Below are 14,982 nucleotides of genomic sequence, written 5' to 3' on the forward strand. Positions count from 1 at the left end.
GGTGGGTGGGTGGGGGAGGGGTACAGGTTAGGGTGGACCCCACGTGACAGGTGTGTCGGGTCACCTTCCAGCAAGGCATGTGCTTGCCCGGGGCCGTTGCACAAAACTCATTCCTTTTTATTGACTACTAAGAAGGTATTCCAGGTAGATTAATTGAGGTAGATGTTTCATATGTAAGAGAGCTAGGAAAACAAAATAGGTGAAAGTTAGTAAACAAGGGTTATTTTGAAATAAAAAGCACACACAGAGATATATTTGAAAACAGTTCTCTATGCTAGCTGGTTTGATATCCGGAAATAAAGACTTTAGTTTAAACTAAATAACAGTTGTTTTTCTTAACACCGTCTAAAACGAGGCAGCGTTTTTCAGGTTACAAGATACGGGTTGGTTCAGCACTGATGGTGGGGAGACCCCTGGCTTCCTGGTTTAGGTCTGTCCTTTCCCCAGCCTCTTATTTTACTCAGAAAAGAGGTAAACTGAACAAGAAACTGAAACATATAAAAGACCATCTGGAAAATAGAAAAACTGTGTGTGTAGCCCACTCTCAAATACATGTGAAGGCTCTATACATGTTAAATAGTGGCAAAAACTGCTAAATTTAAAAAGTCACATGAAAAATTTCCTATCATGGGAAACAACAGTAAATCCACTACATTGCCTTTGTGGGTTTGTACAAAATAGTGACTTATGGCTGAAGTATTTTAAGTAGTAAAAAAAAAAAAAAATTCCAATAGAGCCTAAATTTTTAATGTTCTAATTTTGCAATATTTTCTTTGGATACTGATCCTAAATAGATTATTCTGCTGTGTATATAAAAATAAAAATATTGGGCTTCCCTGGTGGCACAGTGGTTGAGAGTCCGCCTGCCGATGCAGGGGACGCGGGTTCGTGCCCCGGTCCGGGAGGGTCCCGCGTGCCGCGGAGCGGCTGGGCCTGCGCATCCGGAGCCTGTGCTCCGCAACGGGAGAGGCCACAGTGGTGAGAGGCCCGCATACCGAAAGAAAAAAAAAATTTACCCAGAAAAACACTGATTTTTAAAATCTGATGTTTCTAAGTTGTAGTGATTTTTATGAACAAATCGGAGTCTAGCTATCTCTTGAAAACTCAGAAAAAAATTAGACATATCTGACAGACATTTTTTTCCCTTAAACATATGAATAGATAGAAATAGATTGAACCTTTGGATTCTTTTCTTTCGTTTCCCCTTAACTTTTTATTTTAGGGTATCATTTAAGGCTTTGATTATTACTATATCAGTTTAATTCGTTTATTTAATAACCATCATCATCATCCAGAAATGCCTAGTATATATTAGCAACCCAGCTTCCCTTTGAGAATCAGCACTTTAAAGGCATTGTAGTGTATGGACTTATGATCACCACATTATAATTTTAACAGGTATGTACATTTTACTTTATGTAGTTAAAGATATTTTCTTTTGGATTTTCATTTTAGAGACTGTCATGCAGTTCCTTGAGAAGCTGTCTGACAAACTCTCGGAAAGGTTCGTTTTTTATTCTGCTCTTTAGAGTACGTGTTATTTATTTAGGTTTTTTTTTTAAGACTTGATTTATAAAAAAACAATTAGTAAGTGACCTGTTAAGAATATAAGTGTTGGAATATTGCGTCAGATCTGTGGACTATTCAAGAGATTAGATGAACACTGAGCCCTACTTTGAAAGTGCAGAGTCGTCCCCCGAAGGTGACGGTCTCGGAAACTTGGGCCGTCCCCTCTGATGAACCAGTCAGCCGTCTTGAGAACTCATCGTTGATAGGGACTTCTTAAAATTTCCCAAACCTGTTGAAACTGTGTATTTTAGCTTGTACCATCAGTTTTATCATCAGCTGGAAACGTAGTATTTCTCTTCTTTGGGCCTCAGTGTGGGTGGCTGGTGGGGATGGTAGATGGATCTGCTTGCCCTGCTGTGTGCTTTAAGAGCGCTCTCAGTGGTCCCTCTGCCACAACCGCCGGCCTTCTCCCTGCCCAGCCCCCTGGGCTGGCCCTCGTCCTCGGGGCCACTCTGGTAGTGCTTTCTGGGGGCCAGCCCCCCAGGAGCCTTCAGACACCCTGGCTCTAGGACAAGGCATGGCACGTGTGTGAGAGACTGTGATCTCTCCTGTGGCACTGCCTAAACCCTTGTTTGCTGCCTGACTGCACCAGCGTGTTAATTTTAGCTCCAATTTCCATTTTCTGTTATAAACTCATGCCTTAGAGCACAGTCCTCCAGTTTGGGTTGTGTTTATAAATTGTCAACTTCGCTCTCAGCGCAGCGAGCGTCTGCGGCTTTGATGCAGTGACGTAGTGCTGGTCACGCAGTTACGTGAGACGTTACTCCCTCCGCCTCGCTGCGCGTCATCATTCTGTTGCACGTGTGTGTAGCTATAGATGATGTTTCGAGCAGACTTACCTTCAGATTTTTATAGTGGTGTATAGGAGTTCATTCTAACAGAAATTTCATATTCTGCAAATATTAAGTACATATTTGATTATTGCCCAGCTGGAGTTTTTTTGGTAGGGGAAAAATTATGAATAGCAATCTTAAATATAATCTATGTTAATATTCTTTTTATAGGAAGTAATTTGTTAGCCTCTTTTTTAAGGTGTAGCAAAAAGCAGTGGTTTAGGGCTTCCCTGGTGGCGCAGTGGCTGAGACTCCGCCTGCCGATGCAGGGGACGCGGGTTCGTGCCCCGGTCCGGGAAGATCCCACATGCCGCGGAGCGGCTGGGCCCGTGAGCCATGGCCGTTGAGCCTGTGCGTCCGGAGCCTGTGCTCCGCAACGGGAGAGGCCACAGCAGTGAGAGGCCCACGTACCGCAAAAAAAAAAAAAAGGCAGTGGTTTAAAGTTTACTGATTAACACTTCGCATGTTTCTATTAACACTGCTAGTTTTTCCAGGCTTTTAGTACTTTCGAGACATATCTCTGCCAAGGTGCTTTTTAAGGTAGAAATTGTAGTAATTTACTGATGTATATATTGTCGTTTCTTCTAGCACATGTAAAATTTGGTTAATACTGGTTGCATTTGCACTACAAATTATTTCTAATTTTATCATGAATATTGGAAAGTAACATAAGCAGACTAGTTCTTTTATAATGTAATTATGAAAATTTTGTCCTAACAATTAATGATAAACCTATTTTACAGAACTATGAAAGATTTTGAGATGATACGAGGGATGAAAATGAAACTAAATCCTCAAAATTCTGTAAGTGACCATCTTGGGATATTTTTATTATAATATAAACAGTCTGTCAGCTGAGGTCTTCATCTTCTGACTCTAGAACTTCCTTGTGATTTGCTGAAGGTGTATATAGTCTTGTTTCTGATCCTTGGATTTGGGGATTAAAGTATTGAAATATTTGATCCAAGTGTCCGAGTCTGACATTCCAGGAACTCCAGTGTTTTTGTTGGTTAGTTGCTATCTCTCTCTCTCTCTCTCTCTCTCTCTCTCTCTCTCTCTCTCACACACACACACACACACACACCCACACCCATACTGTCTGTTAACACAACCTGTGTTAATATCTGCTCACACAAAGGTTGCTTCTGTTCTATGGAGAGTTGGCGTCTCTGTGCGAAGCACCTTTAGGGGACTCAGGGGCGGATGACCTGGCTGGTGGCAGCTTCAGCATCAGTGCTCACCTTGCAGTTGACACATTTGTTTGCTAACCTGTGGAGCTCAGTTAAGTAGATCAATGTTTACTGACAAAGTATAACCCGTCCTGAAAACACTGAATCTTAAGATCAAATGATTACATGATTCTTCCAGTCAGACTAAGTGTCCTTAGGGCCAGAGGGTGCCCTGAAAAGGGATGAGATCCCAGGTGTTAGGGCCTGGGTCCTCATCTGGCTCGGGGGTGCCACGGGATTGCTGGGGTGTCTGGACTCCTCTCCTGTAGCTGCTGTTGGTGGTCGTTCTTGGTTGCTGGTGGCTGCTGAGCAGGGTTAGAGACTCTTTACCAGCTTCCCAGATCCAACCACCATGAAATGGAGTAATTCTGTCACAGTCACTGATTTCTGGAGCAGCATGTGAGATTGTTAAGTGGTAGTCAGAGCTGTATCTAGCAGAGTAACTAGGATTAGCCATCCACCCACTTTGGCTTTGTAGGTAGGTCCACTTAGGAAACTAGATCATGGATCAGAATTTAGCTTGGTGAGCACAGGAACAGAAAAGGTGAAGTGTGTTGCCAAAAGCTAATTCATTAATATGACTCGAAGTTGTTCTCCCTGGACATGTTTTTGTTTGTTTGTTTGTTTTTGGCTGCATTGGGTCTTCGTTGCTGCATACGGGTTTTCTCTAGTTGTGGCAAGCGGGGCTACTCTTCGTCGCGGTGTGCGGGCTTTTGATTGCGGTGGTTTCTCTTGTTGCGGAGCACGGGCTCTAGGCGCGCGGGCTTAGTCGTCGTGGCTTGCGGGCTCTAGAGCACAGGCTCAGCTGTGGTGCACGGGCTTAGTTGCTCCACGGCATGTGGGACCTTCCCGGACCAGGGCTCGAACCCGTGTCCCCTGCATTGGCAGGCGGATTCTTAACCACTGCACCACCAGGGAAGCCCCGGACATGTTATGTAGCTACTGATGCCGGCTGTTCTGAGGATGTTTGGGAAATGCCCTTTCTTCTCTCCTGAAGCCCCCATTTTGGTGAAGGTGCCACCGTTCACCGTGCTCCCCTAGCCAGACCCTGGACTAAGTCTAGACCAGGGGTTCTCAGACTGCTCCCTGGAAGGCAGCACCTGGGCGATTGGTAGAAAGGCAGGCTCTCGAGCGCCATGTGCTGTGTGTCAGTGAGCCCTGCGGGTGTTCAAACCCGCCCCCGCCCATAGTGTCAGGTACCGAGGCCTGCAGCTTCTGCCTTCCTGGGAACTCTGTCCCCTGTCTGTGCCCATTGCCACAGCCCTGGCTGAGGTCATTATTCCTTCTCCCCAAGACGACAGTGACTGGTTTTCTAGCCTTTTGTTCTGCTCCCCTCAAGGTTGTCCTGCATTCCAACTGCTTTGCCGGGTGCCTGGCCCACGTTGGACGTGGAGGAGGTCCTGTGCACTTACTCGGAACGAGTGAGTGAGTGAGTGCGGGGCGGCCAGAGGGATTTTTCAAAACACTGACTGGGCCTTGCGCTCTTTTGTTTAACATTTTCAGGTAATTATTAGGTTTACCTTCCCATTTCTTGGCTTTCCCACCAAGCCCTTCGTCATCTTTCCCGGACGTCCTCCTCTTCTGCCTGGGAGCCCAGTCAGTGTTCTCCGCTCACTACTGACAGCCGCGTGATGCTCGTGTGCTCTTTTCGCTTACTTTTTGCTTTGCTTTCCTTTCTTTTACTTTCTTTTTATTTATTTTTTATTGACGTATAGTTGATTTACCATGCTGTGCTTTCTTTTATTTTTAAATTGTAACTGACATTTATGTGCCAGCGAATGCCGTACATCTGGATTACGTGCTCCCATTCTTCACAACGCAGCTCAGGCTCTGTCTCCTCCAGACGTCTCCTGCCCTCCCCTGTGGTTTAACACCCTTCGTGGGCTGTTTGGCATGGTACAGCGTCATACACGTGACACACTGTTCTCTGATTGGCGGGCTGCTTGTCTTCCTGCTGCCTGGACTGTTGTCAGCTCTTGGTACAGGGATGGTGTCTTGTCTCTGTTGCATTAGAGCCTGCGCTCTGTCTGGCACGTAGCAGTTAGTAAACAGTCATCTCTGTTGGAGGCCATGAGTGCCAGGAACTGATCACTCGGGCCAGAGTCCCAGGGATGCTGTCCCTGCCCTTCAGGAGCTCATGGGCAGAAAGAAAGGAAACCTCCGTGTCTTACCTTGGTTCCCTTCCCTGATAATAGTATGAGCATGGCACATGAGAAAGAATACCTTGTCCACAGAGGAGATAATGTCTAAACTGAACCTTTAAAGAACCTTGGTAATAAAGATGGAAGCCTCGCTCACGGAGCTCTTCTCAGTGCCAGGTGTTTTGTTTTGCAGTTGGAGTGCATTTAGCAATACTGTCTGGGAGATGCTGTTGATTCATTCAACAGATAACTCTTGAGGGACTGCTGTGTACCAGGCAGAATTCAGGGGCCAAGATACAACGGGAAAATTGCAAACAAAATCCCTGCCCTCGTGAAGCTTATGTCTTAGGGGAAGAAAAGAGATAGTAAACACATGAAAAAAATCAGCATTGTACTAGTCCTGTGGTGATAGGGACTCTGGGGGAAATAATGCAGAAAAAGTGGATGGAGGCTGTTGTCTTACAGGGGCTGGGCAGTGAAGACCCCCCCCCCCCCCGGAAAAGAAACCCAACAGAGCCCCGGAGAAGGGGGAGAAGTGAGGGGCTGGCGACAGCCAAGGAAGAGCCCTCTGGGCAGAGGCCGGAGGGAGCGGTCTGCCTTGCGGTGGAGGAGCAGCAGGAGGCCGGGTTGGGGGGCAGGGAAGCCCTGCAAGTCCCCGTGCTGTGGACTGTGTACCAGGGGTCAAAAATGGTTGTTCTAGTGTTTCTTTATGACATATTTTCTTTGCCAAGATTAGAGTTAATTCTGCCTTAGTTACGTTTTAAATTGTTGCTTTCATTTCTGGGATCCACCCTAAGCTTCTTGCTTAGATTTAGAAAGAACTCTAGTCTCACCTTTAGTTCCCTAATCTTACCTGCAGTATGTCTTATGGATTAATATATGGGTTACATTTTGGGGAAAATTTCAGCGTGGCTAATTTAATCTATCAATTTTGACTTACATTAGTTTACATTTTAGAATGACATTTGTTTAGCTTTTCCCCAAATTCTGCAATTATGCCTTATTTATACCTCTCAACTCACTGATAGCAGGGAAGTCAAAAAGGCACGTATTTCCTGCCAAGTCATGAATTTTTAGGCTTTTTATAAACCTTTTTCTGGCATCATAACAGGTATACATTTTATAAGTTGGCTAAATTATTGATTAAAATTGTGAAATAGTCAACAGCTTTCATAACAGTGAATTTTTCCTTTGTAGGAATTAATGCCTTGGGATCCCCCCTACTACAGTGGTGTGATTCGTGCAGAGAGGTACGTTTTTTGAGAAATACTCGTATGTGAGAAGGAAGAAAGAAATATGTATTGAGCGTTTTGCCTGCTAACTGGGCAACTGTCCCTTCACTTGGTGCCCACGTTACAAACCTGTGTCCCCTCAAGCTCAGGCCCTGTGTCGGAGTGGCCAGCATCTGCCCTCAGGTCACTTATCTGGGTTGGGAAGCCCCTCCCCCAGGCCTGTAGTGGTCCCTCCCCCATAGCCCGTCCTCTGTGGCTTCTGTCATTCCTGTTTACACCTTGTGAGTATCTCCTGCATGGCTGGAATCCGGCCCCTCCGCCTCTTCCTGTGGGTGCTGTCCAGGCTTCTAGACTCTTAGCTGGAGGGGCTGGGAGTTTGCTAGAACCCTCGTTGTGTCCCGTTTCGGGCCCAGGGTGGGTGCTCGGCAAATATTTGTTGAACCAGTAGAGAAATAACGGTAGTACTTGGTATGGCACAGTGTGGTTTTCTTATGTTTTCTCATTTTTATTGGAACACGTCAGCATGTTATTGGCACATCTGGGAGGATATAAATGAAATAAGGATTTGGGAAACTTATGTTGATAGAGGGACTCCTCTGGCTTCTGTATTCCTCTGTGTCTATTAAACTGTGGCAAACTAGGAGCTATGCTTTTTTCCCTAAATATACCCTATTTCTGTCATTTTTATGTTTGCTTGTAAACCCACAAAATATGGAGGCCTGTTCGGAGAGAACACAAAAATGTTTATGTCCCAAGCAACTTTACATCTGCAAGAGGAATATATTTTTTAACAATCTCAGAATCTTATCCTTTAACAAATCCTTAACATTTTTCTCTTATGGTTCATTTTTTAGATATGCAGTTAAGATTGACTTAGGTCCTGGAAGAGAATAAAAGTTTTGAGCCGCTTTCTTTACTAAATCGTGCTGGCATATATCATGATAATATACTTACTCAGTTGGTTTTAAACTTCAAAGTTTTTTGGTTACCATGCATTATATTCAAGCATCAAGCAAAGGGTAGTAAGCACCTCACTAAAATTAGACGCCGCTTATTCTAATGGTTTCTTTTGGCATTTGTCATAGAAGCAGAAACCCGTAGTTTTTCCTGTTCTTTCTGCCCCGGCAGCAGGAGGTGGCCTGAGATCGGTCAGTGTGTCCAAGAGCTGACCCACTGAGTTCCCATCTTTTCCCCTCTGTGGCCTCTCCTTATGTATCTGTTCCCCAAACCAGTGTTACTTACAGAGCATAGGTGTCTCCTAACCTGTAGGTAATAATGCTTTGTCAGCTGGTATTTCTTATATATGTGTCCCAGATTCAGCATCAGTCACCTTCTCTATGAAAGCAAATAAACTGTAGTTCAGAATCTATAATAATTTGATCCTGATAAACAGTGAGTGCTTAGAATATATTACAGCTTAACATAAGATATGCTACTAATAAGACATTACTTCACAATTGTGTTTTATGGCTGCAAGACTTCATATCCTGTTCTTACAGCTGCATTAAAAAATAGCATTTCTCTCTTAAAATCCTTTCAAAGACATAGCATACAGGAATGTTAAATTTTTTATTAATATGTTCCATATTTATGTAAAGTTTTTCGTTGTATTTTTGACATTGGAAAGTAATGTAAATTAGATGTCCTTGTTTCTTTCTGATTTTTGCCACTGTGATTTTTATGCGGTGTTCCTCTGCATCATGTCCCGCACCCCTTATTATTACTATTACTATTATTATATTTTGTGGTACGCGGGCCTCCCACTATCGCGGCCCCTCCTGTTGCGGAGCACAGGCTCCGGACGCTCAGGCCCAGCGGCCATGGCTCACGGGCCCAGCCGCTCCGCGGCATGTGGGATCTTCCCGGACCGGGGCACAAACCCGCGTCCCCTGCATCGGCAGGCGGACTCTCAACCACTGCGCCACCAGGGAAGCCCTATTATTATTATTTTTGACCGTGCTGCGTGTCATGCAGGACCTTAGTTCTCCGACCAGGGATCAAACCCACGTCCCCTGCAGTGGAAGCTCCGAGTCCTAACCACTGGACCACCAGGGAAGTCCCTCCCATCCCTTACTTTTTAATACCTCAGCCTTAAATTTAAAAGCGATATTTTTGTCATTTCACTGTGCCCTGTAAGTATAGCATACCCAAGTGGTGGTTCTGTGGAAATTACATGTGGATATTTGAATACTTGGAAAGATAGAATCAGTTATGAAGTATACATGTGCATTAACCACGGTGTGTGATCCCTGAGAAGTTTGACAGTGATCTTAAACAGAAGCTATTGAATAAAGGGGAGTGAGTCCCTCCATTTACACCAGAAATGCACCACTGGGAAGCCTTTAGGTTGCTACCTGACTCCGGACTCAGTACTTAGAGATCCCGGAGCCCCCCGAAGGTTGGGAGTTCTGACTCCTCTGCACCCACCACAGAGATGGGGTCTTGTCCAGATGGGAGGATCGGGGACAGTGTGGCCCTGTGGCCAGGAGCTCCTGAGGGCTGAGGCCCCGGACAGGCCTGGCTCCCCTGTGACACGTGCTACACACAGTCTGGGAAAGTGACTTATCCTCAGCCAGCTTGTATTTTTAGTACTAAAATAACATCATTATGTGGAATTGACCATTTGTAAACCTTCTTCTAGAGAATGGTCCCCTCTAAGAGATGCTTTGTAATTGTTCTCTCAAATCTTTTGAAGGAGGTTCAGTTCTGCCTTAAAGCTTCTCTGAGAAAACACTCATCTGAAATGTAATGACTATATTAAATGAGTAGCAGAATACTCATCAGAGAGCTTTTGGTGAGAGAGACAGCACTGGACAGGGGTCCACCTTGCCTGTGCATCCTGGTGGCCGTGTCCAGGGCAGGGGAGCCTGCCTGTGGCCGGCAGGACAGCACACAGGGGTCCCTTCCGTCTTCAAGGTCACAGGCCCACTACTGCCTTTAAAATGAAGCTGGAGCGTCGCTCAAGGCCCACGTGGCTCTAACGAAAGATACACACATGCCCTCTGGTTCTCCCTCACCACCCTCGTCTTCCTCAGGTTACCTCGGCCAAACTGAACCCTGTCCCCTGCCTGGTCCCTTTCTGTGTCAGAGACTGCGGCTTCCTGCCCTGCCCTACCTGTGACATTGTGCCTGGAGTCCCCGAAGCCCCCCGGCCTGTGCTTATAGACCAAGTGCCGCATAGCCAGGCACTCACAGTGTCCTCTGGGCCTCACTGTCAGCCGCACCTGGAAGCGCAGAACAACGTTTGTCTTGTCTCCTCTGTTTGAAGTGCAGTGGGGAAGGCTCTGGGCCCAGGAAATGCGTGCTGGTTGACAGCCGTTGTTGGAGCCTGTGTCTACACCAGTGGTTGGAGATCCATAGTAAAAGCAACCCAGTGATCACTATTTTGGTGAACATATTTTTGTGGATGGTATTTTTCATCTGTCAGGTTTGTTGAAGGCAGCATGAGGTTTCCCCCAGGCTGGCTGGTTCTTAGAGTAGAAATCACCACTCTTCCGGGAACACAGTGTAACCCACCTGACAGACACAGGGGACTTCAGTTCACTTATTTGGCTGTTAACTCAGTAAAAGAACCAGGAAAAGGGATGCAGAAATGCTTTAGGTGGGATTGTAAGAATTGGGGGGGTTTAAAACCTCTATTTTGAGTAGCTTAAAAGGCAGAGGATTGAGTTTTGGTTTGCAGTGTCAGTCATCTTGATTGACTAGAGTAGGCTGAGAGGCGCAGGTAGTGGAGGAGGAAAGAAAGGGAGAATGTGGTAGTTTGGGTTTGAGGTTAGAAGAGGGTAGAGCAAAGTGAAGATCTCTAAATCCTCGTTAAATAAATGCCTCTACTTGCAAGTGAAGACTAAAGTGTGTGCTGTGACATGAAATGAAAAGCAGAGGGGGCTTTCCTTGATTTGAGCTTTCTTTCAAGTTACCCAGGGACTTTTTTTGGCCTGCATGTTAAACACTTAAGATTTATTTCACATTTCTTAATGTTCCCATAAGAGAAGAAAGAACCTGTTAGGAAGATAGGAAATTGTGTTTTCAAACTGTGAGAGGTGAGTCCTGGGAAACAGTGGCAGAAGCAGCTGATGGGGAATCTTCAAGAGCAAAAATACCTTAATTTTTTTTCTTTTTCAAGTTTTAAATTCTTCATGGAAGAGTGAAAGTAATTCTTTACGAAAAGCGTATGTGCAGTGATTTTATTTAAAATTTTTATTTTTGAAGAGTTAATACATTCACGTGGTTGGGACAAAACTGAAAACAACATTAAGTGTCCATTGAGGTGTTTCGAATGCTGCGCACAGCCTCCTCCCACCCCTGCCCTCAGGAACAATCATTCTTACAGTGTTCACTGCATCCTTCCAGTGTTTGATTTTTTGTTTTTGTTTTTGTTTTTTGCGGTACGCGGGCCTCTCACTGTTGTGGCCTCTCCCGTTGCGGAGTCTGTGGGCCCAGCCGCTCCGCGGCATGTGGGATCTTCCCGGACCAGGGCACGAACCCGTGTCCCCTGCATCGGCAGGCGGACTCTCAACCACTGCGCCACCAGGGAAGCCCTGATTTTTGTTTTTAATGCTCGAGGACTTTATTTTCTGCCAAGGATGAGTTTCAGTGAATCACATTTCACTTACTTTGGTGCTGTTTTATAGAATGATGTCATTGGGATGTGGGATTCAGTATAGTTTATTCCTTGCCAACGTATATTCTGAAATGTTGGGAGCGTTCACGTAACGATATAGGAATGTTTCGTGTTTTAAACTATTCATAAAACATTGGACTTCCATAGAAGGATGGTGTGGTGTTTCAAGATAATACAACTGCTTGATACGTGAAATTGTGTAGTTTATTTGTTAGTATATGTATACTGAGCTCGTTGCTTTCAATTTTTAAGAAAACCTGTATAATGAAAACTTTCAAAATAAACAGAAATAGGGAGAATAATATAAGTAACCCCCATATACTCATCTCCCAGATGAAGTAATTATCAAGGTTTTGCCATGTTTGCTTCACTGGTCTCTTTTATTTCTCCCTTCCTTCTTGTTACTAAAGTATTTTAAGCTGAATCCTAGCCCTCGTGTCATGTCACTCTTGTGTATTCTTTCCGTCTCTCAGTACGTGGCTGTTTTCTTATATGACTCCAGAACCACCAGAACCCAGTAAAGTTTGCAGCAGTTCATGGGCGTCATCTCGTACCCCGACTACACCCCTGTTTCCTTGATGGTCTCCAGTCTGTTTCTTCCCAGTTGGCTTGCTGGGCTTTCTGTCTGAGTCTCTTGCTCCAGAGCTGGTCCCCACACGTCATGCCCCAGCCGACCTTGTTCACATTGCCACTCGCTAAAGAGACCAGGTCGTTGGTCCTACAGAATTTCCAAGCTCGTGGACTGATCTGGTTGCCTTCACGTGGGGTCATTTCTCTGGTTCCTGTCTTCCTGTAACGTGGATCTTGTGCCCCTCTCCCCCGCAGCTGTGTTGGTTATGCTCTCTTGTGTTTCACGTGTGGCTGTTTGATTTTACGTAGTGATGGAACTGAAGAACCTGAGTGAGAGGCTGTCAGAGGCCTCCCTGCTCTCCTGGGATTTGGCTCCAGCCTCTGTGATGGGGTCCTGTCACCTGGTGCCATGTCAGCGTGACTGTGGTCATCCTTTCCCCTAAGGTTCCCTTTCCTACCTCTCTAGGGTGAGGATGAAATTGTACTGTGATCTGTGTTAAGAGCAGTTTCCAGGACTTCCCTGGTGGCGCAGTGGCTAAGAATCCGCCTGCCACAAAGGTGCAAGCCCTGGGGACAAAGGACAAAGGTTCAAGCCCTGGTCCGGGAAGATCCCACATGCCGTGGAGCATCTAAGCCCATGCGCCACAACTACTGAACCTGCACTCTAGAGCCCGCGAGCCACAAGTACTGAGCCCACGTGCCACAACTATGCGTGCCTAGAGCCTGTGCTCCACAACAAGAGAGGCCACCGCTTCTGAGTAGCCCCCGCTCTCTGCAACTAGAGAAAGCCCGCGTGGAGCAACGAAGACTCAACACAGCCAAAAATAAGTAAAATAAATAAATTTGGGGAAAAAAAAGAGCAGTTTCCAGTGAACCGTGTATCTGATCTCCACCATTAAGGAAAAGAGCCCCCTCCTTACCAGGCAACTTGGCTGGAGCTGTTTTCTTGCCTGTAGAGTCAGAAGTCAAGATAGGACCAAACGGACGATGGCCAGTTCTTTATGAAACAGAGATGAAAAAGATATTTTCATTGTGTGGTTACCTGAAAGGGAAACTGGTTCCTGCTACCTTCCGGTTCCTTCATTGCTACCTTACCTTTATTTAGCTGGAGAAAACAGTCGTTCTCCCGGTGGCTTCAAGATTACAAGTTTCACGGTGTCATCCAGCTGTCACACTGTGATCCTGCCGAAAACATCATTCCTGATGCCAGAAACATTCTGTGTGTTTCATTTTCCTTTGGTGAAGTTGAAAATAGCTCCTCTGACCGTGTCGTCACACACGTATGTCTGCGCCTTCTAAGTGTCTGTTATCTGTCGTGTTTGTCCTGCAGGCACCCTCTGTGAGCACTTGCCTGCTGTGCAGATTCTCACACCTGCCTTAACTTACTGAATAGAATAGGGTGGGACTGAAACCTGTGATACCCGCAGTTTCAACCTGGATTCACTGACGGTACTGAACTGTGTTTTGTATTTTCACTACGTTCAGTTCCAAGGTTTTTGGAAGTAAAGTCCAAGTTCTTTCTTTACCTTCATCCCAGGTGCATCAGAAGTTGACGTATAAGTCTGACTCATAGAGTGTGCTTCAGAGAGACACTGATACATTGATTTTCAAATTTTATTTAAAAAAAATTTTTTACATTTATTTATTTAGTTTTGGCTGTGTTGGGTCTTCGTTTCTGTGCGAGGGCTTTCTCTGCTTGCGGCGAGCGGGGGCCAGTCTTCATTGCGGTGCGCGGGCCTCTCACTGTCGCGGCCTCTCTTGTTGCAGAGCACAGGCTCCAGACTCGCAGGCTTAGCGGCCGTGGCTCACGGGCCTAGTTGCTCTGCGGCATGTGGGATCTTCCCAGACCAGGGCTTGAACCCGTGTCCCCTGCATTAGCAGGCAGATTCTCAACCACTGCGTCACCAGGGAAGCCCCCATTGATTTTTAAAAAAAACAAATTACAACAAATGAATTCTTCAGTGGAAAGTCTCTTACTGACTAGTATTTCTGTACTTATTTTAATGATAGTGTTCCTGATGAGGATTTTGAGATATTGCTAAATTCTATTGTTTTTAATAAGAAAGACCTGATTTATACCATTTACCATGTTGATTATAATATGTTCTTTGAAAACTGAAAATTTGTAAACCCACACGTAGCATTTTTTTTTTTTTTCTTTTTTGCAGTACGCGGGCCTCTCACTGTTGTGGCCTCTCCCGTTGCGGAGCACAGGCTCCGGACGCGCAGGCTCAGCGGCCGTGGCTCACAGGCTCAGCAGCCATGACTCACGGGCCCAGCCGCTCCGCGGCATGTGGGATCCTCCCGGACCGGGTCGCGAACCCGTGTCCCCTGCATCGGCAGGCGGACTCCCAACCACTGCACCACCAGGGAAGCCCCCGTAGCATGTTTTTAACCGGAAGAAATAGCAGAGCATTTACTGAGCTTCACTCACCAGCCATGGTGGAACAGTAATCTTTCAGTCTTTTCCTGAGGATTCTAGAGATCTCTTATTTCTGCATTCAAGTCAGGGGAACACCTTTACAACAAATAGCAGTAAACTTCCTGCAAAACTAGGAAAGTGTTTGAGGTGATGAAACCAAATCCTCCGAATACACTTAAATTTTACTGTGTTTAGGTTGGGCTGTGGCTCTGACGTGCTGTGAGGTTTTATGTGTCACCTGTTGTGCTTTTCTCTTGTTTGGGGGTGTGTCTCTAGGTGATGGAGGAAATGTTTTTCTCAGTGGTTTCTCTTCTCACTGGGATCATGCTGCGAGCAGGTGGCATGGCAAGCGGCGGGGGTGGGGG

General features: G+C 45.8%; 1 protein-coding gene across 1 annotated transcript in view; it reads left to right on the forward strand.

Moving 5' to 3' along the window:
* MIPEP (mitochondrial intermediate peptidase) overlaps positions 1–14,982 on the forward strand; it is a 133,463-nt gene that overhangs the window by 16,867 nt on the left and 101,614 nt on the right. The window contains exons 8-11 of the mRNA XM_007471468.1: positions 1,456–1,504; positions 3,146–3,206; positions 6,970–7,026; positions 11,001–11,005. Of these exons, the coding sequence (XP_007471530.1) occupies positions 1,456–1,504; positions 3,146–3,206; positions 6,970–7,026; positions 11,001–11,005 (172 nt within the window). The remainder of the gene's footprint in view (positions 1–1,455; positions 1,505–3,145; positions 3,207–6,969; positions 7,027–11,000; positions 11,006–14,982) is intronic.

Source organism: Lipotes vexillifer, unplaced genomic scaffold (assembly GCF_000442215.2).
Source record: "Lipotes vexillifer unplaced genomic scaffold, Lipotes_vexillifer_v1.1 scaffold543, whole genome shotgun sequence".
Lineage (NCBI taxonomy): Eukaryota > Metazoa > Chordata > Mammalia > Artiodactyla > Lipotidae > Lipotes > Lipotes vexillifer.